The sequence below is a fragment of the Cebus imitator genome, unplaced genomic scaffold (genome assembly GCF_001604975.1).
Source record: "Cebus imitator isolate Cc_AM_T3 unplaced genomic scaffold, Cebus_imitator-1.0 Scaffold177, whole genome shotgun sequence".
In the NCBI taxonomy this organism is placed as follows: Eukaryota; Metazoa; Chordata; class Mammalia; order Primates; family Cebidae; genus Cebus; species Cebus imitator.
In genome coordinates, this window is record NW_016107492.1 from 722,731 (window position 1) to 748,225 (window position 25,495).

Here is a 25,495-nt window from a genome sequence, read left to right on the forward strand (position 1 = left end):
CTTCCCAAGTAGCTGAGACTACAGGCATGTGCCACCACACCTGGTTAATTTTTTTGTATTTTTAGTAGAGACGGGGTTTTACCATGTTGGTCAGGCTGGTGTGGAACTCCTGACCTCAAATGATCCACCTACTTCGGCCTCCCAAAGTGCTGGGATTACAGTCATGAGCCACTGCACCTGGCCACAATTTTCTTAAAATAGGTAAATTTGGGCTTGAATCTTATTTACTACTAGAATTTCTATAATTCTAGAAATTATACCATTTTTCATTTTAAGAATGTCATAGACCTTGTAACCTATTTTTAAAATAAAAATCCTCCAGGAAATTGAAAGAAGACATTAAACAGAGAAATAATGTAGTAAGGAGCTTGCCACTTTGTATTGCCTTATAGAAGACATGGCATTTGAGCTGGATCTGATGAAGGTAATTTAAATGATGAAGATAATTTAGTAGGAAGAGAAAGAATACAAGAGTATTGTAGATATGCTTATTTAGGAGGTATAACAGGTATTTTGGAAATTGCAAACTGGAATTAGTTGGAGATAAGGCTGGAAAGATAGAGTGAGGCCATGTCATTGAGGACCTTGAATGCCTGGTTCAAGTAGTTTTTCACTCTTTCATTTGTTAAACAAATGTTTGGGTGGTTAACCTCTGGTTCCAGGTACTGCTTTAAAACTGGAGATGCAGAGGAATGAACAAAACCAATCAGGTCCCTGTGTTAAGGAATCATACATTCTAATGAGGAAAGCAATAGAGAAACATAATAGAAAAAAAGACTGTGAAGAAGATAATTTTAGCTCTAATAAATGAAAAGTATTAAGAAATTATAACAATTTAATATAATAGACTGATGCAAAGATCATTTTAGTTTGAGTAGTCAGGGAAAGCTTGTTCTGAGACATAAGGAGGAGGAGAAAGTCTGTAAAAATCAAAGAAAGAGCATTCCAGGCAGAGATTATAGCCAATGCAAAAGAACAGAAATAGGAGAACCTGTATTTTATCCAAGAGGTAATAAGAAGCTAATGAAAGTGTGAGCTGGGTAGGGAGGTGATAGGTACCATGGGGACTTAGTATATTAGGAAAAGTAACCTTCCATCAGTGTGCAGGATGGACTGGAAGAGGTAGAATCTGGAGACAATTGCAGTGTTGGTTCCTTCAACAGATGTTAATCTTTATTAAGATCTAGTTATGTGGCAGTTACTGGAAAGACATAAATCTCCCACTTGGGAAGATAGAAGATGGCTGAATACAAGTCAATAATTAGCCTTAAAGACACATTTACTACATGCCTGTTATGTACTAGACACTGAAATCATAAATAAGATTCAGGTGCTTCTCTTGAGAAACATAAAATACAATTCAAAATACATAGAAACATAAAATACAATTCAAATACAGTATAAAACACATGCAGTTTATCAGGCAGGGAGATCGAGATAAGGGTGCCCCTGGAAGAAAAAGCAACAAGTGTGAGGAACATTCAGGGGAGTGAGGACAATTTGGGGGAGAACTGCAAGTGTGGCAGTAGATTCAGGACATCTGCAGTGTAGAATGTAGACTACAGGGGAAGGTCAAAGTGAATTAAGAAACTAAGCTAGATAGGTCAGATCATGAAAACCTATATCCCGTATTTGGATTGGAAAGAAACAAGGAAAGACGAATGGAAATAGTAAGGGGTGCTGGGAGACCAGCAAGCAGGCTATTGGAGCAATTCAGTGCAGATAAGAGCCTTCATGAAGTCGTTGTCAGTTACTGAGAATGAACAGGTGTGGACAAGTCTTCATCCCTTGAAGATATGGGAGAGAATAGACTGCTGCTCACAGGAGGGCTTGGTCCAGAAAGAGTTGGAGTTTTTCAATGTTTATTGTGTTACATCTGGGGTATTTAAATATTTTAATGAATCAAATGTAGGTAGGGGGGCAGAGCCAGTGGGAGCTGATGTTGCAAGCTAGAAGGTAATAGAACAAGGACCTCCAGGAGGGAATCCGGAGACTAGGTGGTCACATCTTGTGTAAGGCAGCTTGGGTGTTGTACAACCCCAAGGACACTTTTCGCAATATAACCTCTGTGAACAAACTGTGCCGGGCAGTGCACCTTCTGCACAGCAGAGAGGAAAGGTCATAAGCAGTGGAAGAATTAGCCTTGGCCAATGAGGAACAGCTAAGAAAAGAATAAGGGGCACAGATACAAAATGCTAGTCCTCTGCAGTTTTCTTCTCTAGTTTAAAAACCTGAGTCAAGTGGCTAGGTGACAAGAGCTAGTGTCAACGTTATTTTACCAAATTACCTTGTAAAGAATTATGTCAAGAATGCCTTAAGTAAAATAGAGAAAAAAAATTTTAATATTTGTTGTTTATGTCATTTTTATTCATCCAATCAGAAAATGAAAATAAGTTTTTCGCTTCTAAAGTTAACAAGAAAAGAGCCTCCTTTTTTCTGAGAAGGAATCAGTACTTCTAAGATCAAAATCAAGAAGTGAGATTATGGAGAGAAGGCACAGCTAACCATTGCTGTAGCAACTATTTGTTCTTCCCGTGGGCATATATTATCCCCAGTTAAAACAAATCCGTAGCTGTATTTATAAATTTCTTATACATTTTCTAGTTTGTTTGTTTGTTTTTGGAGACAGGCTTTCACTCTGTCACCCAAGCTAGAGTACACTGGTACAGTCTCAGCTCACTTCAGCCTTGACTTCCTGAGCTCAAACAATCCACCCACCTCGGCATCCCAAAATGCTGGGATTACAGGCATGAGCCCCCATGTCCAGCCCAACTTTCTAGTTTCTAAAAATAGAGCCAGACAGGCTTAAAGGTCTAGATACAGCAACATCACTCATGTTTAACCTGGCACCTTCATCACACAGAAACTTTTTCAAGATACAGTAGATCTTCCTGCCTCTATCCATAGATCTACTGTATCTGTGAAGAGATGTTTACTTTTTAATTTGACTTAACTCCTTGTGACACAAATTATCAAAAGATAATTGGAGATAATTAAAATAAATTTAATTAAAACGAAATTTCAAATTCTTTCTATATCTTGAAGTAACCAAATTATTTTAATGTGTAACATAACTTAATCATATTTTTATTTCAAAAATGAAATTATGAAGCTATTTTCAATTGCAGTTACTTGCCAGAAGAACTTATTGGCTAGTTCATATATTTTAAATTAAAAAATAAATATGCATGTGTACAAAATACACAGAGCCCACAAAATCTTTCTCCAAATCTTCTACTTAACAATTTATTATTCGTCCCAGTCTTAAATGGTAATATCACTTGGTAAAGTTACTAAAAGTCACCGAATTGTAGAAACAGGCAGGTTTTATCATATGTAAAATATACCTCAGTGATACTGTTTAAACAAATACAAATGTAAAAAAAAGTTGAAGTGAGGAGGGATGTGCTTTATTTTTTTTTTAATTTATTTATCATACTTTAAGCTCTGGGGTACATGTGCAGATTGTGCAGGTTTGTTATGTAGGTATACACGTGCCATGGCAGTGGTTTGCTGCATCCATCGCCCTGTCATCTACATTAGGTATTTCTCCTAATGCTATCCCTCCCCAATCTCCCCAGCCCCTGATATCCCTCCCCTAGTCTCCCAACCCCTCAGGTCCCGGTGTATGATGTTTCCCTCCCTGTGTCCATGTCTTCTCATTGTTCAACATCCATTTATGAGTGAGAATATGTGGTGTTTGGTTTTCTGTTCTTGTGTCAGTTTGCTGAGAATGATGGTTTCCAGTTTCATCCATGTCCCTGCAAAGGACACGAACTGATCCTTTTTTATGGCTGCATAATATTTCATGGTGTATATGTGCCACATTTTCTGTATCCAATCTATCATTGATGGGCATTTGGGTTGGTTCCAAGTCTTTGCTATTGTGAACAGTGCTGCAATAAATACACATGTGTATGTGTCTTTATAATAGAATGATTTATAATCCTTTGGGTGTATACCCAGTGATGGGATTGTTGAGTCAAATGGTATTTCTATTTCTAGATCTTTGAGGAATTGCCACACTGCTTTCCACAATGGTTGAACTAATTTACACTCTACCAACAGTATAAGTGTTCCTATTTCTCCACATCCTCTCCAGCATCTATTGTCTCCTGATTTTTTAATGATTGCCATTCTAATTGGTGTTAGGTGATATCTCAATATGGTTTTGATTTGTATTTCTCTAATGACCAATGATGATGAGCTTTTTTATATATGTTTGTTGGCTGCATAAATGTCTTCTTTTGAAAAGTGCCTGTTTATATCCTTTGCCCACTTATTTTTTTTTTTTTTCTTGTAAATCTGTTTAAGTTCCTTGTAGATTCTGGGTATTAGCCCTTTGTCAGATAGTAGATTGCAAAAATTTTTTCCTATTCTGTTGGTTGCCGGTTCACTCTACTGATAATTTCTTTTGCTGTGCAGAAGCTCTTATGTTTAATTAGACACCATTGGTCTACTTTGGCTTTTGTTGCCATTGCTTTTGGTGTTTTAGTCATGAAGGCCTTGCCTATACCTGTGTCCTGAATGGTATTGCCTAGGTTTTCATCTTTAACAAGAATGCCACTTTATTACAAAATGCTAGAATACAGCCATTGTTATTAAGTTAATGCTATCTGAAGAGAGAGTTAATGTTTGTTACATTTTAAGAGATTTTGTCCTTCATACTTTTCTTTGACTACATCAGAGCATGGTGGCGGAATAAAGATCAGGTTCTCATGAAAAATAATTCCTAAGGAGGGAAAGGAAGAGGGGGATAAGCTCTTTGTTTTCTCATCCTGGCAGGATTCCAAATTGTAGCTTACTGTACCGTAATCAAAAGTTATTGAAGTAATCAGTATTTCAGGCAGACATTAAAACAGAAAAGAAAAAAGCTGAAACATCTCAGAAGTTTCATTTAAAAAATCATAGTTCCATTGTTTGTAACCAGAAAGGTTAACCAGCTTGCTATGAGGATTAAGGCAACCTCTGTGACTACAGGAAAATTGTCATTAGGTTTGAGTGTCAACAGAAGTTCATGGCCTTTCAAGGTACCATAGATAAGTTAACAATTAATGAAAGTTTTGTACTCGGGGGTCTCATAAAGAGATTAATATTAAATGCTTTTATTTTCTATAAAGAAATAGCTACCACTATGCCAAATATTTATCTAAAATAATATGAAGAATACAGAGTTAAAGACAATGTCTTTGCTTTTCTTACAGATGTGTTCTTAATTTGATAGATAAGAGGGGGAATCATGATAAATTACTTTTCAGTGTATATTAAAAATAAACCTTACCATGGGAGAGTGTGTTTCAGATGAGAGTTGTTCTGTTCTAAAAGTACTTTCTTATCTATTTATTCCTTTTCCTAATACTTTTTCATTATCTAGGATATACATTCTTCTTCAAAAATTTAATACATCACTTATGGCTAAATTCCCTTTGATTCTCTGGCTTCACGATTCTAATTCACTCCCTTCTCCCCCAAGGGTAACTGCTATTACAGGTTTCGTTATGTGTTCTTCCGGGCTTTCTATGTATTTACCCAGGAATGTATCTCACCCATTTTTTCAATTTTTTAAAAAAACATTTTTTCATTATAGTAAATGTATTGTGGTACTTCACAGAGTCTTGAAAATTCTATTTCCTGTATTGCTTCCTCTTGCTGTGATGTTCCTTCATTCTTCACCCTTCTGTCCGAAGTGCACTGTCCTCAAAGTCTCCTTCCTAGGCTGTCTGCTCTCTGTCTGTCTGTTGTTTTTTCCATGGCTAACCTAGTGCCACAGAAGAAAAAAGTCAGAAATCAGTATCTCGGGCCTGAGCTCAGTCCTAAGTCTCCAGTGCTGCCAGACAATCTACACTTCAGGATGTACCTTAAACTCACTACGCCCAAACAGAACTCATTCTCGTTTTTCTCTCTCAACTTTGCTCTGTATTTCATTCTTCCAACCACCAGACTCAAAGCCTTTTCTGTCATCAGCCACCAATCCTTGTCAGTAGTTTTTTTCAGTGTCTCCAACATCGCTTGTCTCATTTTTTTCCTCATGATCTCAACCGTAATGTAGGTCTCCATCACCTTGTGGTTAGAAAATGATTACATTTTATCCATTCCACTAACATTACTGGATTCATGTTCATCACACAAATTATTCCATTGCCTCTGTCTTCAACTCTTAACTCTATGTGATGGGTTCTGGTTCTGTATTTGCCATTCAGAATTCTCTGCTGAGTCTCACTCATGTAACTCTAACAGACCTGTCTTCCCAGTCCCTCAGATAACCTAAACCCTTCTCCTCCTCTTTACCCCTATCATCCAGGCATAGCCAGCCAATTCCAAAATGCTGTTCGACAACCTCACTGCTCAGTGTCTTTATTTGGCCCCACAGCTTCCTCACCCCTACCATCTCCACAGACACTGGAGTTTAAACAGACTCCGCTCCTGCTCAGATCTATATAGTAGCTTACTTGTGCCTAGCCTACAAGGGACCCCTTCCTCTGCCCTCTACCTGTTTCTCCAGGTGTCTTTTCTCCACCTCTGTGCTTGTCTTTCTTTCATACCTAGAGCCAGCAGAGAACCCATACTTTCCAGGACTATCTTGGTTTCAGATAATCTCTTCAAGATCTGATCGTGTATCATATTTTGTCTTTATATTTGCTTTACAAATTATAATAACCCTATACATAACATGTTTTGGCTACATCACACTTTTGTCAATCAGCCCTGTAACAGTCATCTCAGATCTGCAAAATGACCTTGCATGAAGAACCCATGATTCTGAAAAGGTTATTCATTTCACAAATATTTATTAAGTTAGATGAATTATACAGGATCATATAGTTATTATAGTTTCAGGCTGAGATTAAATATAGGTCTTCTGATTATTTCACTATTATTTCCTACCTGATTTCTACCTTGAGTTCCTTTCCCACATAAAAAGTATGTTTTCATATATTCTTTCCAAACTGATGATGAGTTAGTTTCTGAAGGAGAGAGACTGTGTCTTAGGCCTCCTTTGTGTTCATGCCAGTACCGAGGGGGCATGCACTCAGTTGGTGCTACCCTGGTCGTTATTGTGATATTGTTATATGTGCCCAAGGATTTGAATTTGAATTCCACTGTCAGATGAGAGGACTGACCTTTCTTCCTCTAGCTGAGCTAGACCTAGGTTAGAGATTGAAGTCTGACTCTAAAATAATTGATTTTTTTAACGTGTCAGTTTTCTCTCTTGTGATGCTTAGAAAATACTGACCCAAGGGAACCCTGCATTGCACACCCTTAGAGATACTACAGAAGTCAGGACAGCTGTGCACTCTCATTGTCCCCGCACAGTCTCTGTCCATCCTGTTGCATGTCTGTCAGTAAATGTGCTGCATATCTATCTGGGAGAAATCCATTGTTTTACAAGGCTCATAATATTTCTATGCAGCTCTCTGTGCTTGTGGCAGAAAGTGTGTGCCTTGTGACACTTGTCAAAGAACACTGTATAATTTAATAATGCATTACAATAGTGTATTTCATGAGAATCAAAGTTTCAGCAGTATTAATAATGAATCAACGTTTGACAACCTTAACTGTAACCATTGCCCTTCAAGGTATCTAATCTGCAATGAAATATGACTGACTTCATTTCTGAAGTCCAGCCAGCCAGAAAAGCAGTCATAACTATCCTGTGTTTGTACTTCGTAAAGGGCACTCCAATTACTTCCTGAACATGTGTTTGTTCCCTTACAGTGTTTCACTCTCTGCTACTTGGAGCCAAGTTTCAGAGTTTTTTAATTGACTATTGAAGCTGAAATGAAGCAAGCATTCCTAGATACAAGATTTATAATCATATCATGTACAATATAATTTGAAAAATCACCAAATATCATAGCCGACTGCAGGGGCGCCTGCAGTGGCACCCATATGAATGAAGGAGTGTCTCAGGCTGCTTTGTGAAAAGCACAGCGTGAGCTTCAGCATGCAATTCCCCTGCAGAGCTGCCATTTCCTGAGATGTTTCCACTCTCTGTCTTTCATAAGAAAGATGTATTGAAAGGTAGACTCAAAATGGGTCCCAACCTCTCAAACTGGATTACAAGAAATATCTAACTGTATCTTTGCATGCAGCAGACCATTTTGTAATTTATTCTTGACTGCCACTAGCTCCCATGAAAAATATCCCAAGGTCTTAGATAAACTATTTAATATAAGCAACTTATCTATTAAAAATATTTTCTAGGCTTTAACTTCAGTCTCTTTTTCAAATGAAAGTCTCTGATATTTCCCTCAGTAGTTTGATTTTTAAAGAAAAAATTGTTCTCTACTCATTTACCAAAATCTGCCCTTCAGTACAATTGCTATGACTACTTGAATTTTGACATTTTACTGGAATCCAAATTTCAATTAAAATTTTTTTTCTAATTTTGTTTAGAGTATGAGTAGTTGATGAAATGGTAGATAAGTCATGGTAAAGAAATATATTGTCATATCTTCAGATCGTTCTAGTAGCATATAGATCATCAGAGTATATCTGGACTCTTGTGGTCTCAGCTGGATTTATTTCAGTAATTAAAGTTAACAAATTGTTATTGGACACAGCCCATGTACTACATGTATGAACTGGGCACAGAAGGGCCAGACAGAACTAAGGCGTGGTGTGGATTGTTGGGTGTCTACCAGAACATTAATTGAGACAAACAAATACGTGATTAGCAATAATACATAATAGAAAGAGGTTTAAAAGCAGCACAATAGAAGTCATGTAAAACCAAAGAGGACTTGTTCAATAAAGTTCAAGGTCTTCAAAAGTCTTTAAAAATCTGGCTAAGCCTGCCTTCCTGGTTTACACTTCTACGGGTCTTCATTCTATATCTGAGCTACATCACAACCACATTATTTCAAATGTAGTAGTTTCACACTTCCGTATCTCTGCTAACATTTTCCCTTTTACCTGAGTGCCCGTCTCCCACTTTGTCAATAGTCACTTTAAATTTCTTCTTGCCTATGAGGTTCCCTGTAACTCTTGCACATTTTATTTTGTGTCTCTCTTTCACTTAGCTTATGTTTTGAAGGCTCATCTATGTTGTAGCATGTATCAGTACTTCACTCCTTTTTATGTCTGAATAATATTTCATTGTATGAACCACATTTTGCTTATCCATTCTTTAGTTGATGGACGTTTGGGTTGGACTTACTTTTTGGCTATTATGAGTAATAATAGCATGAATATTTCTGCAGAAGCCTTCGGATGGGCATATGTTTTCAGTTCTGTTTGGTGTAAGCCTAGGGGTGGAATTGCTGAGTCATATGTTAAATCTATGTTTAACATTTTAAGGAATGATAAAGCAGCTGCTTAATTTTGCATTCCTTTCAACAATGTTTGATGGTTCCAGTTTCACTACATCTTCACCAGCACTTGTTATTGTCTGTTCTTGTATTATAGCCATCCTACTGGATGTGAAGTGATGTCTCATTGTGTTTTGATTTGCATTGCCCTAATGAATAATAATGTTGAACATCTTTTCATGTGTTTAATGGCCAATTATATATCTTCTTTAGATAAATGTCTTTTCAAATTCTCTGTTCATTTTTTATTCTGGATATAAGACTCTTATCAGATATATGGTATGCAAATATTTTCTCATAATCTATGGGTTGTCTTTTCAATTTTTTGATAGGGTCTTTTGAAACACAAAATTTTAAATTTTGATGAAGTCCAATTAATCTATTATTTTTCTTGTTTTTAATTTTGATGTCACATCTAATAACTGTTGCCTAATCCAAGATCATGAAGATTTATATCTATTTTTTTTCTAAGAGTTTTATAGTTTTAGTTCTTACATTTAGTTCTTTGATCCATTTTGAGTTAGTTTTTACTTATGTTGTGTGGTATGGATCTAGCTTCATTCTTTTGCATGTGTATATCCATTTGCCCCAGCACCATTTGCTGAAAAGAATATTATTTTCCCGTGGAATTGTTTTGGCCCTCTTGTCAAAACTCTGTACCTAATTTTTCAAAAAGCTAATTTAGAATTCTCACTCTTCTCCCTCCCACCTTCATTTTCTGAGAACATTAACTTTCAGTTCAATAGAGATGTGAACATGGTTTATATCTACAAAAGGTTAAAGCACAGTCTAGAGGTTTTTATCTTATTTCACAGCAGTAATCAGGAAAGACTGCTCTTATCCTCCTACCTCCCAAATCTACCAACATATTCACATCTGCATCCTTGTAGTCTGCCTTCTCTCCCATTACAGTGGATGAGCTGAACTTGCACGTCTCTAAGGTTATGTATGTGTATTCTCATATGTGTCCTCTGAATCTCATTCCCTCTCCCTCACCCAAGGGCTGTGTTCCAATAATCACCTGCCTCCTTTATAGCATCAGTTTTCCCATTTTTCTAGCCTAGTCCCATCAGCAAAGAAATGTGCAGTAAGTAGCTCTCAACATTTTTGTAATCCCTCTCTAGAAACCATATCCCTCTTCTCCATTGGAGCAAATGTCTGATCAAGGATTATATGTACTTCTGTCTTTATATCCTTTCCTCTCATTCTTCAACCCGCGTACCACTTAATGTCTTCTTGTTAAGAACAACAACCTCTATCATGGCAAATCCAAAGGTCAGTCTACTGTTCTCATCTTACTCTCTCTCTCTCAACATTTGATCCAACGGATCACTCCTTTTTGAAGCACTTTCTTCATTTTGCTTAATATAACATCAGTGTCTCCTGGTTTTCCTCTGGCCTTACTGGATATCTTTTCTTAGTCTCTTTTGTATAAACTTTCTTCTTTTTCAGACTTCTCAAATTTAGAGAACCCCGAGTCTCAGTCCTCTGACATCCTCTCAACTTCTACCCATTCCCGGGTGCTTTCATTCAGTTCTATGATTTTAAATACTATCTTTACTCATAAGCCTCCAATTTTTTTTACAATGAACATATACTGTATCATTTATAATATAAAAAAATTCTGTTTTAAATCAAGGATGGATGACAAATGCTTCAAGGAGGAAGTGGTAATTGTCATATTTTAGAGAAGTTATGTAGAACAGGGTCCCCAACCCCCAGGCCGTGAACCAGTACAGGTGTATGGCCCATTAGGAACGAGGCCACACAGTAGGAGGTGAGCAGCAGGTGAGTGAGTGAAGCTTTATCTGTATTAACAGCTGTTCCCCATCGCTAGCACTACTGCCTGAGCTCCGCCTCCTGTCAGAGCAGCAGCCGCATTAGAGTCTCATAGGAATAGGAACCCTGTTGTGAACTACACATGCAGGGGATCTAGGTTCCCGGCTTCTTATAAGAATCTAATGCCTGATGATATGTCACTGTCTCCCATCACCTCCAGATGGGACAGTCTAGTTTCAGGAAAATGAACTCAGGGCTCCCACTGATTCTATATTATGATGAGTTGTATAATTATTTCATTATATGTTACAATACAATAATAATAGAAATAAAGTACACAATAATTGTAATCACTTGAATCATCCTGAAACCACTGCCCTCCGCCCCACCGGTCCTTGAAAAAATTGTCTTCCATAAAACCCATCCTCTGTGGTGAAAATGTTGGGGACCACTGATGTAGAGTGACAACTGAACTGCTTTTGGAGTTGGAATTGTGACTTCAGTCATTCAGGGGATAAAGTCCTCTGAATGGAGAAATTGGGATAGGCAGAATGTGAGAAGCTGAGAAAGGCTGAGTTTTGTTTCCATGGATGGGTATGAGCTAGGGAGGATATTCCAGGTTAGGAGAATAACCTGAACAGAAACTAGTGAAGGGAAAGCAGGGCACAATAGGTGGCAAAGTGATTCATTCAGCTGGGCCCCCACTATGTATGAGTCTGTAGAGGAGTAGAATACCAGGCCTGCTGAGCATGTATGGAATTTAGATTTTACACTGTAGGCTATGAAAAGCAGTCAAAGCTTTGTGACATGATTCAAGCAGTACTTGGGAAGATCAATTCTGTACAATCTAGATTTAAGGTGAAAAAGACCAAAATTAGTAAAACTTAGTAGAAAAAAAAAGCTATAATGCAGAGGTTAATATAAATTGAAATATGGGGAAGGGAGGGTGAAGGGGAATGAAAGAGAACAGTGGTGGTAATAGACTAGTGGACAGGGAAGGAAGAGAGCGATCATAGTTACCTCATTTAAACTTTTATTAGCCAAGTATTCATTCAGCTATTACTTGGTTTGGCCAAATTCTGCACTATTTGTTTCATATACAGTGATTTGAAGTCTAGGATGATACTATTTCCAGAGTCACTTACAGTTGTTAAAATTATTTGACTAGACTGTTTTTAGGCTATTAAAATTGGATTGATTTGTTTTAAAGTTATCTTCTTAAAGTAGTAATTTGGAGAATTATTGTAGAATTATCATTCATTTTTAGTGCATTTTCTTCTACTTAGTATTTTTGTTGTATATAGAGTGTGAAACATGATGTTTTGATACACATAGTGAAATACTAGAATGCGTTTTCTTTATTTAAATAGTTAATTTCAGTGCCTCTTTGGGAATTCATTAGTTTTATTGGCTTGCTTTATTTATGTCTAGTTTATTTCCTAATTTATTTGAAATTTCCTTTTTCCCACTTACATATTTCCTCACCAAAATTCAGTGAGAAAAAAGATTTTTGATTTTGAATTCTAATAATGCTCTATACATGAATGACACTAAGAAAAGAAAATATACACATATAAACAATTATTTGATGCACTGGTTCTAATTTTCTGAATTTAAATTGGATTTTTATCAGGCATGATGGCTTATGCGTATAATCCCAGAACTTAGAGAGGTTGAGGCAGGAGGATCACTTGAGCAAAGGAGTTTGAGACCAACTTAGGCAACATAGTGAGACCTTATCACTACAAAAAAAAATTTTTTTTTAAATAGCCAGGCTTGGTGCTGTGCACCTGTAGAGCCAGACACTTGGGAGCCTGAGGTGGGAGAATTGCTTCAGCCTGGGAGATGGAGTTTTTAGTGAGCCCTGAGTGACAGAGTGAGACTCTGTCTCAAAAAATTAAATTAGATTAATAAGGTAAATACATTGGATTTATTTTTTTTTCCATTTATTTATTTTATTGCATTTTAGGTTTGGGGTACATGTGAAGAACATGCAAGATTGTTGCATAGGTACACACCTGGCAGTGTGATTTGCTGCCTTCCTCCCCATCACCTACATCTGGCATCTCTCCCCTTGCTATCTCTCCCCAACTCCCCACCCCACACCGTCCCTCCCCCATTTCCCCCCAACTGACCCCAGTGTGTAGTGCTCCCCTCCCTGTGTCCATGTGTTCTCATGGTTCAACACCCGCCTATGAGTGAGAACATGCAGCATTTGATCTTCTGCTCTTCTGTCACTTTGCTGAGAATGATGGTTTCGGGTTCATCCATGTCCCTACAAAGGACATGAACTCATCGTTTTTGATGGCTGCATAATATTCCATGGTGTATATGTGCCACATTTTCCCTGTAAATTAGTTCAACCATTGTGGAAGACAGTGTGGCGATTCCTCAAGGACCTAGAAATGGATTTTTTATTATTATTATTATTATTTTGGAGATGGAGTCTCACTCTGTTGCCCATGCTGGAGTGCAGTTGCATGATCTCAGCTCACGGCAACCTCCACTTCCCGGGTTCAAGTGATTCTCCTGCCTCAGCTTTCCAAGTAGCTGGGATTACAGGCGCCCACCATCACGCCCAGCTAATTTTTTATATTTTTAGTGCAGACAGGATTTCACCATGTTGACCAGGCTGGTCTCAAACTCCTGACCCCAGGTGATCCACCTGTCTCAGCCTCCCAAAGTGCTGGGATTACAGGCATGAGCCACCATGTCCAGCCTTGGATTTTAAAGCAGAATTTTTTAATGTTTGGTTTGTTTGTTTGTTTGTTTTAAATCAGGTTATCTAAAATGCAATAGGAGTTTGACACCTTAAGGACAAATACTGTAATTTTTTGAATAGGACCTATTCTTTTTTTAATACTTTGATTTTTCAAAAGAAACAGTTGAATGAACAAAATAAGGCAGAAGTCTTTAACTCACCTAGGTGCTGTTCATTTTTTTTTAAGTTCCAGGGTACATGTGCAGTGTGTGCAGGTTTACACAGGTAAATATACCATGGTGGTTTGCTGCATCTGCCAACCCGTCACCTACGTATTAACCCCGGCATGCATTAGCTATTTTTCCTGATGCTCTCCCTCCCTCCAACAGGGCCCAGTGCATGTTGTTCTTCTCCCAGTGTCCATGTGTTCATCATTCAGCTCCCATTTATAAGTGAGAACATGTGATATTTGGTTTTCTGTTCCTGCATTAGTTTTCTATGGATAATGGCTTCCAGCTTCATCATGTCCCTAAAAAGAACATGATCTTTTTCCTTTTTATAGCTGCATAGCATTCCATGGTGTATATGTACCACATTTTCTTTATCCAGTCTATCATTGATGGGCATTTGGGTTGATTCTATGTCTTTGCTATTGTGAATAGGGCTGCAGTGAGCATACATGTGCACATATATTTAAAATATAATAATTTATATTTTGGGGCGTATATACCTAATAATGATATTGCTGAGTCAGATGGTATTTCTGGTTCTAGATCTTTGAGGAATCACCACAGTCTTCCACAATGGTTGAAATAGTTTACATTTCTACCAACAGTATAAAAGTGTTCCTTTTTCTCTGTAACCTTGCCAGCCTCTGTTGTTTCTTGACTTTTTAATAATCACTATTCTGACTGGCATGAGGCAATATCTCATTGCGGTTTTGATTTGCATTTCTTTAATGATCAGTGATGTTGAGCTTTTCTTCATGTTTGTTGGCCACATAAACATCTTCTTTTAAGAAGTGTCTGTTCATGTCCTTTGCCCACTTTTTAATGGGGTTGCTTTTTTCTTGTGAATTTAAATTCTTTGTAGACTCAATGTTAAACCTTTGTCAGATGGATTGATTGCAAAAAATACTCTCCTATTCTGTAGGTTGTCTTTCACTCTAATGATAGTGAAATCTTTCTTTTGCTGTACAGAAGCTCTTTAGTTTAAATAGATCCCATTTGTCAATTTTTGCTTTTGTTGCATTTACTTTTTGTTGTTTTCTTAGTGCTAAGTCTTTGCCCATGCCTGTGTCCAGAATGATATCGCTTAGATTTTCGTCTAGGGTTTTTATAGTTTTGGGTTTTACATTTAAATCTTTAATCCATCTTGAGTTAATTTTTGTATGTGATGTAAGGAAGAGGTCCAGTTTCAATTTTCTGCATATGGCTAGCCAGTTCTCCTAGCACCATTTATTACATGGGGGAATCCTTTCCCCATTGTTTGCTTTTGTCAGGTTTATTGAAGATGAGATGGTTTTAGGTGTGTGGTCTTATTTCTGAGCTCTCTATTGTGTTCCATTGGTCTATGTGTCTGTTTTTGTGCCAGTATCATGCTGTTTTGGTTACTGTTGCCTTATAGTATGATTTAAAGTAGTGTGATACTTCCAGCTTTGTTCTTTTTGCTTGGAATGTCTTGGCTATTTGGGCTCTTTTTCGGTTCCATATGAATTTTACAATAGTTTTTTCTAATTCTGTGAAGAATGTCAGTGGTAGTTTAATGGGAATAGCATTGACTCTATAATTCCTCCTATCCATGAGCATGAAATGTTTTTCCATTTGTTTATGTCCTCTCTGATTTCTTTGAGCGGTGGTTTGTAGTATTCCTTGAAGAGGTCCTTTACTTCCCTTGTTAGCTATATTCCTAAACTTATTCTTGATAAAACAAATAATTACTACTTCCTCTTTTTTAAAAAAAATATTTTCACTTATTTATTTACAGGATCAATTCAAATAAAATAATTTCACTTCATGTTAAAGCAAATTAATTTTACCAGCCAGTGTACTGACATTAAGAGATTTGTATGCTTGTGCTTGGTATTTCATGTCTCAGAAATATGAAGAGTTTATTTTATGTTTTGTGGACAGAATCAGCCAATCGGTTACCATATCACACTAAACAATTTTGATGTTTCTCCAAGGAAGCCCTGCTAAAGCCTGCTTCTCAGCTGTCAGGAAATATCAGTTAACAAGGTGAAAGTTCATGGGGACAATTTAAGGCAGCTGATCTCAGGTGTGGTAGCAGCTGTTGTGTGGGACATGACTTATTTTATGAGAACAGAAACACTATTATCCGGACTCCCACGGGAGATTTGGAGAAAGTCATGCCCAGAGAGTCCCATTCCAGGAAAATGTGCTTGAAGCACTTATTTATTGGCAATAATCACTAACTGAGAGTCCATCTGGCAAAACTGTGGATTTTTCCCTGTCCAAGAAAGTTGGGGACCAATTACATAAGTTGTCTCGAAAAACTTATTTTTAACTACTTTTTATAGAGAATCATAGTCCCTCAGTTCTTAGAATAAATTTACTTAAAAATAAAAGCATCTACATGAATTTCTGTATAACTTTGCTACTTCATGTACCATGAATAAATGCTTGTCTTTTGATTTGAAATCAGTACTCAATCTTTCTGGGGAATGTTTTGAATCTTATTTTTGGTGTTTGAAATGGTGAAGCCAGTTAGTCAGTGAAGAAGGGAACCCTGAAAGGTGCACCTCCTGCTGTGGAGTCCTTTAAACCTACCTCTCTTAGCAACTCTTCCCTCCCCTCTTTACTGACAGCTTTACAAGATTTTAGAATCCAGATGAATGAACCGTGAGCCATTTGGGAGTCCAGCAAGCCTACTCAGATAGATTTTAATGAAGTAAACCCGTAGCAGTTTTAAAAGCAAGACACATCATCAGAATTAAAGAGAGGTGTCTTTGGAAAAGCAATGGTATAATTTCTATCTCTATGGGATATTTTTCTTCTGTAATCTTTTATAGACTGGATAAATCTAATAAATAAATGAGGAAACACATTTTAATTATGTTCATTTTATTATTTTTATTTTGGTCTTCAGTAATGCAAGCATGTTTATTTCACTGTTACTCAAGAAAATAGTATTAACTAACTAGAAGTTCATTATTCTTATTAGCCTCGGCCTGTTTTGAGTATCACTATTTGCTTTCTAAAACAAGCTTTTTATATGGTTTTGTAATTATTCTTTAACAAATACTTGAGTTTCCTTATAAAAAAACACCTGTTACTTCCATATATTAATTTTTTAAAGAGGAATACAATTAAGAATATAATTTAAAACTTGATTTTCCATCATTTCTTCTTTGCACCTTCCTCTTTCTCCTAACACCCAAACCGCACCACTTCCTTCCCCAACTTCAACTGGCTCCTGCCACTCAGTAGCAGGAGAAGTTTGTTATGGTCCAGTGTATGCCTCAGTGTTCAGACAGCCATTATGTAAGACTGTGTAGCCATTACTGAATACATGTATCTCTCTCTCTCTCTCTCTCTCTCTCTCTCTATATATATATATATATATATATATATATACTCGTCTAAATATAAACCTCAGGTCAGAAGAAGGATTATTTTCCATATCCAATTAATAATATGTATATCAGTACGTAACAATAGTACTTTATTATCTTGAGGGGCTGTTGGATGGTGGAACAGGTATAGACACTGGCATTCAGATACTGGCTCCATGTCAGCCACTTACTAGCTGAGCGTTCACATTAACTGACTTCTTCATTTGCACATCTGTTGCAATGAGCACACCATAAATTCACAATAAATACTTGTTGCTTTACCTACGTGCACTCCTCTGGTTTCTTCTCCCTTTTTTATTGACATTTTATTGTTGATGGTGATGATATTGTCCTGTAAGCCCAGAAATCCACTGGTGTTCTAACACAGTTTGTTGGAAAACTAGCTTACTCAGGATCTTGTATAAAAACACCAGAATATCTAAATTATTTGTGTGTAAAAATCTTGGATTCATGATTCTAAACAACTCATATTAGACTTAGTCCTTACCATTTATCAATATCATGTATCTTTTGGAGGGCATTTACTCCTTAGGATGTTTTACAAAAATTGACAAGAATGTGAGAAAGAGCTCTTGCCTGAGACTCACTCTGTCACCTAGGCTGGAGTGCAGTGGCACAATCATGGCTCTCTGTAGTTTCGACCTCCTGGGCTGAAGTGATCCTCCAGCCTCAGCCTCCCAAGCAGCTGAGACCACAGGCACACATCACCATACCTTGCTAATTTTCTTTTTTGTACAGTTGAGATCTCACTATGTTGCTCAGGCTAGAAGCAACTTCTTTTCAAACTTGTAAGAAATAAATTATTTTAATATATCATTATATCTTAGGAAATAAATCTATCTGATTTGAAAACAATATCTGAAAATGAATTAGTGTGGCCAAGAAATGTTCTTGGTTCTTTGGTTGTTTTCAGTTGATGTTGAAATTAAAAGAAACATAGCCACATCATTTTTGTGGCTCTTGATAGGACAAGAGCAAACACAGATATTGCCAAACACTTGGAATCTGCTGAATAAGTTATGAAAGAAAATTAGAAATCTGCAAGCCAGCTAAAACATGGAAAAGGAAATTGACAACCTAGGAGAAACTGGGTAATGCAGAATGCTTAAAAGATTTCAGAAGTTTTGGATAGAACCTTACTTTTAGCACATCTGCGACTGCACATCAGTGTATAACCCAGGTAGTTCATTCCTTAAGTCAGTCATTTGTTAGTGTTATTTTTCATTTGAACCTGCATATGGCATCTAGTTTATCTTATGGGTAGCCCTACAATGGAAAATGTTTAAAAGTGGACAGAATATTGCTTGATAAGTTTAAATCTAAGAAAAGGAGCTATACTTCAGAATCAATAGAAGAGTAATTAAGGTATCCATTAATTCATTCTGCATTTATTGAGTGTCTGTTTTGTGTCAGGGCTACAGGAAAGATACAGTTCCTGTTGTGGGAAATTTACATGCCAAAAGGAAGATAGTATGTACAGTAGACTCAATAATAAAACTGCTGGAAAAAAGATATATATCATCGTCGATATACAAAGGGCTATATGAGTTTAAAAGGTCCAGAGATTTCTTTGGCCAGACATAGTGTCTTACACCTGTAATCCCAAAATTTTGAGAGACTAAGGTCGAAGGATTGCTTGAGCCCAGGAGTTCAAGACCTGCCTGGGCAACATAGTAAGAACCCCATTTCTTCAAAAAATAAATTAGCCAGGCATTTCGGCATCCACCTGTGGTCTCAGCTACTCAGGAGGCTGAGGTGGAAGGCATGCTTGAGCCCAGGAGGTAAAGACGGCAGTCAGCTGTGATGGTGCCATTACACTCCAGCCTGGACAAGAGAGAGACTGTCTCAAAAAATAAAATAAAATAAAACAAATTAATTAATTAATTAAAAGACTTATTTCAATTTGCCTAGACCTAAAGTATGGGTAGGATTTTGCCTGAAGGGAATGAAATGGGAAAATATTCGAGAGAGGGAACAGCATGTGTATATATTTAGAATGGAAAAGTTCAGAGCAGATTTGAAAATAGTGACCCACGAATGTCTGGAGTTGTTTCCTTAGCGGAGGTTTAAGCAGCTGAACTGGAGAGGCAAGTTGGGGTTAATAGGTGGAGTGTTCTAATCATCATATGAAAAGAATTGGGGTTCATGTAAGAGGTAGTTGGGAGCTATGGAAGTTTTTGAGTACAGGAATGTGTTACCAGATTACAAGCATGGTAGAAGTTGACTTTAATAGTGAAATGTATTCTTTGGAGCCAGAAAGAACATTTTGAAAGTTATCCTAAGAGTACAGATGACCTAGGCAGATTGATTAAAGAAACATGACAGGGCAATCAGCAGATTTGGTTGAGGGTAGGAGAGAAGGAGTAAAGATGACTCATGGTTTGAATCTGATTCACAAAGGGAATAATAGCATCATTATCAACAAGGGCCAGGAGGAAGAGAAGTTTGGAGATCAGATAATATGAGGTCTTGAATGTTTGATTGGGTTGATAATACTCATAATTCCTGAGCACTTAACTATCTGCCAGGCACCATTCTATGTATTTTACATTCATGGTCTCATTTATTCATCAGAGCAGCCTCGGAGCTTTTCAAAAACCTGCCCGAGTTTGCACTGCCTGTCAGGGGTGAAGTCAGGACCCAGTCCCCAGAGGTATAATTCCAGTGCCCAATTTATTGAATCCCTGTATTGAATGGTGTTGGGCTTGGAGGCAGGGCTAAAAGAGAAAGAAAGACAAATGAAATAAAAGGCAAATGTTGATCAGGAAGGTTTGGTGAATTCCCAAGAAAGATCACAGAGAACCAAAGACTTTCCAAAAACTGAAGGTGAGTGTTGCAGAAAAGTCAAGAGTAGGAGAGGATCTAAGAAAAAGTGTTTGTATTTAGTGGTTAAAAGAGCCTTGATGGCCTTAAAAGCAGTTTTGGAAGAGTGGTAAAGATCGAAGTCCATTGGCATAGGATGGAGGAATAAATAATTTATGAGAAAGTGGAGACAGCAGAGATAGATTTGGGGGAAGTCTGTCAGTGGGAAGGAAGAGGGAAATAGCTCTGCAGCACCAGAGGGTAGGACTGCTGAGAAGCACTTTCTAATACTGAGGGACACTCATTTGGTTGCCTGCCAGAGGGGAGGAGAAGAGAGTAGCGAGGGGCAGATTTAAGATAGGAGAGACAAGGCTCCTTCCAGAGGCAAGAGAAAATGATGAGATCCAATACACAGATAAGAGACTTGAGTCCTATATGTAAGGACCCTCTCTCCTAGACCAAGAAGAAGTCAAAAAGAATGAGGCAAGATGTGTGTTGGAGTGGGAATGGGGGTAGTAGGTGGCACAGAGAAGACCAAAGCTATTTGCTTATGTTTGAAGATCTTGACTTTCTCAGTCAATTGGCAGGTGAAATAATTAATGAGAGAGGTTCTGGTTTGTGGCACTGGAGAAGATTTGAAGCAGTTGCTGTAGGAATGCAGTGAACAGTCATTAAAGATAATGAAAAAGGTTGCAACACAGTATTGTGGTTCAAACTAAAGTTAAGTATTATGAATTTTTAGTGTAACTAGTTACCAAGTTATGAGACTTTCTTTTGCAATGTTTAGCACTCTGGCAATAAACAGCCCAGCTGGCAGGACTTATAAAGGGTCAAGAAGTGGAAGATGCTAGGGAACCCATTTTAGAAATAACTAAATGCTCAGGAGAGTCAGGAATGGGCCTTTTTTTTTTTTTTTTTTTTTTTTTTTTTTTTATGCCTATTGGTTTTATTGCAGGCTACCGTCTGTGGACATCACAAAACAGTTGCAGCTGAACAGAGAGCTGAGTGAAAAAGGCAGAGGAATGAGGGAGGGAGAGGTATTGGAGGTTAAGAGGGATACCCATTAAGGGGCTCAGTGAGTGAGAATCGTAGCCAGGGAAATGCAGTCGAAATATCAGCGTTTGAAAAATTAGAAGTGACAGATGTCATGAATGGTACTCCCACTCCATGATTATGAACTGACAAGAGGATGTCAGAAATAGAAATAATAAAGTTGTTTAAGTGATCAAGAGCTTGGGCAATGGGTGGGGTAGAGCGAAGGGGTTGAAATCAGGTACAAATTCATAAATGATCATCAAACAATGCCCCCAAAATAGATCAAAAACCACAAAAAGTAGGAATTGTTATAAATGATAGACACTTGAAAAAGCATGTCGTTACTGAGTTACAGCATTAATGAATTTTTTAAAAAACCATTGACATTCTGTGTAATATGACATGTTAGAGGAATATTGATAGGGAGACTTAATTTATTAGGAAATATGTGAAATCTAATACTGAAGGTAAATTACAATTCAGCTTAACATATTTTGAATGTATTGAGTGTAAATTGTAGCTTATCTTACGATTTTTTTTTTTTTTTAATGCTAGGTCCTTTATTATTGAGCTTTTATGTCTGTTTTAGCCAGGTAGTATTAATGTGTTCATAAAATTCCGAGGACAAAATAATATGTAATTCTGTCACTTGAATGTTAACTATTTCTGAAAATATTTGTATCTTATGAGATATTTGAAACATTCATGCCAGGCGCGGTGGTCCACGCTTGTAATCTCAACACTTTGGGAGGCCAATGTGGGCAGATCACCTTAGGTCAGGAGTTTGAGACCAGCCTGGCCTACATGGTGAAACCCCCACCTCTACTAAAAATAGAAAAATAAGCTGGGCATGGTGGCAGGCACATGTAATTCCAGCTACTCGGGAGGCTGAGGCAGGAAAATCACTTGAACCCAGGAGGCAGAGATTGCACTGAGCCAAGATTGTGCCACTGCACTCCAGCCTGGGTGACAGAACAAGACTCCATCTCAAAAGATGAAAATAAATAAATAAAGTGTTAAGCAAGAGTTAAAGTCCTTTTTTAAAATAAAAATATGCAAATATACAGAACTAAGTTATATTATTAGAGAATCAAATTAGAATTTGTAAATCTAGAATCAAAAAGATATAGACAATTTCAGTTAAAATAAGTTTGGGGTTAAATCAACTCCTTTTGTTTTAAAAGGCTGATTTTAGAAACTGACAGTTTATCATTCCGTATGAAGATAGTTTTAGGATGCCACATCTGTTTCCGTAAATACAGATTATTTAGTCAGACAATGAAAATGTTTTTATTAGCAGGTATAGCAAAAAAAAGTAGAAACCTTATAATAAATAGAACCCTGTGTTCTAAATGCAGAATTATGTGTGGTCTATATAAAACTGGGGGAAATTACAGGGAAGAGGATACCTCGTGCCTATCAGCCCTCACTGTTTCTGAACGTCACGATCCTTCTACTACTAGAAGCAATGGTCTGGACTATGTTGTAATTTTTTTACAGCTCATGATGTGAAAAAAAAACAATCTCATGTAAATGTATTTCTGCTATTGTTCTTATAATGTATAAAAATCTATGGATTAGGAATTATGTTCCTTAAAATAACATCCTGATATTCCACAGCAAAGAAGAAATTGTAAGGGGAAGGTCAAAATTAACAAACATTCAGGTTTATAAAAATGCAGAAATAATACGTTGCAACACTTTTCATGAGAGTGGATTCTGATCCGTTAAGAACTTGGGCAGAGACTTAGAGCACGTACCCTCCCCAGAAGTCCAGCTACGTGCCCTGGGTGATGTCACCAGTGACTGGTAACCACCGCAGTGTAAACAAACATCAGCAGGAAATAAATGTGGGTAGGGCAAGGGTCTGGAAGCATGCTTTCCTTCTAGAAAAGTCTCACGCCTAGTGTTTTTGTTTTAAGGAAGAAAGAGGACACAGCATAACTCTTGCCTTCTGCCACAGAAACCTTTAGTTTTATGGGCAGTGTCTTTCCTTGACAAATGGAATCCTTGCTGGCAGTCTCTGTAATGTTGAGAAGTACAGGACTCTTGGCTCTTGCTGCAGTTATTGGTTGCTTGCCCCAGACTGACAATCTTGTCTGTGGAACTGCTCAGAGGAAAGTTTCAAGTTACCAGAACTAGGCAAGCCCACTGAGGAGCAGGAGGAGGAGGAAAGGAGAAGGAGAAAGAGGAGGAGGAGGGACCATTGAGGAGCAGAAGGAGTAGGGTGCGGGGGAGGAGGAGGAGCGCCTTTAGTGCTGCAGCAGCTGCTCCTCTGATTGGCTGAGTGGTTCAGCTGCTTCCCTGGAACAAAAGGTCAAAGTGGACTGCAGTGTAAATGTAGAGAAGCAGCCGATAAAATAGCATTGCCTGAAGAAGTTTGGAGGCTGAGAGCAGCAGTAGACTGGCCAACTGCAGAGCAAGTTGTTTCTCCAGCCGTGCGGTGCAGCCTCATGCCCCAAGCTCAGCTTAGCCACTGTAAGAAGACGTTCACTGTGCAGACGACCAAACTTGCCGTGGAAGAGACAGTTGTGAGATTCCCTTGCAAATTTACATACGAGAATGGCTTGTGAAATCATGCCTCTGCAAAGGTAGTATTCGTTCCTATTTTATTTTATTCTACTATGTATTTTTTGAGTAGTATCAAGCCATATAACTTTGCCAATACTTGGCATCTTTTCATAACAAGCTGCAAACTGTGTAGAGTCCATTGTACATATGGTTCCTTTCTAAGAACAGAAACATTTAAACATTATACTGCTCTTTTACTGACATTTTGCCCAATTTATCTTTTTCACTTGATTATTATATTTTTAGTTATATCCTTCTCTGAATGGAAATGAATATAAGAAAATACCTTTGAAATCTGAAGAAAAACATAGACTGAGAAGTATAGTGAGCATGTTTATAATAAAAACTGAATCAGCTTCTTAGCAGTGTTTCCACTAAGGCTATTTTAAAGGATGTTAATAGGCTGAAGACCTTTTTAAATGCATCACAAGATTCTTCTCTTCTGGAGTTCAGATCTAGCCAAGGATTTTCCATCACTAAGTGCATCATAATATGTGAGAATAAATGTTAAGGATAACCTTTCCCCTTCAGTAATTCCAGACAGATTTATTATACAAATAGCATTTTTGAAAACTGGTAAGAATGAGCGTAAGACTATTTTTGTTCCTTCATAATTATAACCTAGATTGTGGGGCTGGGGAAAGCGAAGGAGTTATACCAAAGCAGAGAAAGGTAAATTTAAACAAAGGAGCTTATGAAAAAGAACACTGTTGGTGAACTAAGAAGTGAAGAACGTAGGCATGGAGAGGGCCTGAGAGCTGCCCAAGGTCACATTTTAGGATTTTAAAAATTACTTTTGCTAATCAGATTGTCCCATTTCAACTTCAACTGCTTTACATGCAGTGGCATTTGATTCCATGGAAATGCTTCATTTAGGAAAACTATAGAGGGTATTATTAGAAAAAAAATACTTAAAAATCATATAGTGAATCTGGTTTATTTAAAGATTGAAAAAAATACTAGACAAAAGCTAATTTTATTTTTAAAAACAATGCCACAAATATTTCACTGAATAAGTTTTCGCAATGAAGAATAAGGTTTAAAATATTGTTTATTTGCAAAGTGATTTCTACAGACACTTACAGTGAGATAAAACAGTATACTCATTTTTCCTTCACTGTACTGACGAGGACACTATAATGGGAACCTGATAGGGGTGTCCAAAGAATTCCGATGTTAAAAATGAATAATCCAAGGGAGCAGAAAGTGGTTTACAGATATATCCAAAATTTTTCTACATGAACTCAGTGAAAATGTCCACATGCTTCAAGCTGGCAAGAGACTAAAACTAATGTACACTTTTTGGAGTCTTGATTTGTTTTCCGCCTTTAAAGTTGAAGACTTTTTTTCCCCCTTATAATGACATCCGTTCTTAAGGGTTTTAAACAAATTGCATTCTAGATAAGAATATTGGCGATTAGAATATCTGTAATTGCCACTTGATGCTACAATAACTTAAGCAGAAAATAGGTCTTTGTACTGCTAAAACATTATTTAGGGAGTCAAACCAATTAAAGCTAAAATAAAACCATCATTATTTTCTGGGAAATTATTTTGTGTTTTTAGTCATGATTAATGAACCTAGTAGGAATAAATCAAGGAATAATTTGAATTTGCATTCAAGAATGTTGAGTTGCTACCTTTGTTTCTTTGCATTACCTTTCTGAAGACCACTGTGGCATTCATTCAATGCTGTAATGT

The 25,495-nt window shown here is 37.3% G+C and overlaps 1 protein-coding gene across 9 annotated transcripts in view; it reads left to right on the forward strand.

Moving 5' to 3' along the window:
* FAM13A (family with sequence similarity 13 member A) overlaps nt 1-25,495 on the forward strand; it is a 390,503-nt gene that overhangs the window by 274,172 nt on the left and 90,836 nt on the right. For 2 of the 9 annotated variants that reach the window (XM_017545087.2, XM_017545089.2), the window contains exon 1: nt 23,434-23,814. The exons of 5 other annotated variants lie outside the window; for them this stretch is intronic. In XM_017545087.2, coding sequence (XP_017400576.1) covers nt 23,786-23,814 — 29 coding nt within the window. In that variant the 5' untranslated portion in view covers nt 23,434-23,785. Of the gene's footprint in view, nt 1-23,433; nt 23,815-25,495 lie in introns of those variants that run through there. 2 more of the 9 variants (XM_037744491.1, XM_017545088.2) reach the window with 1 other exon arrangement.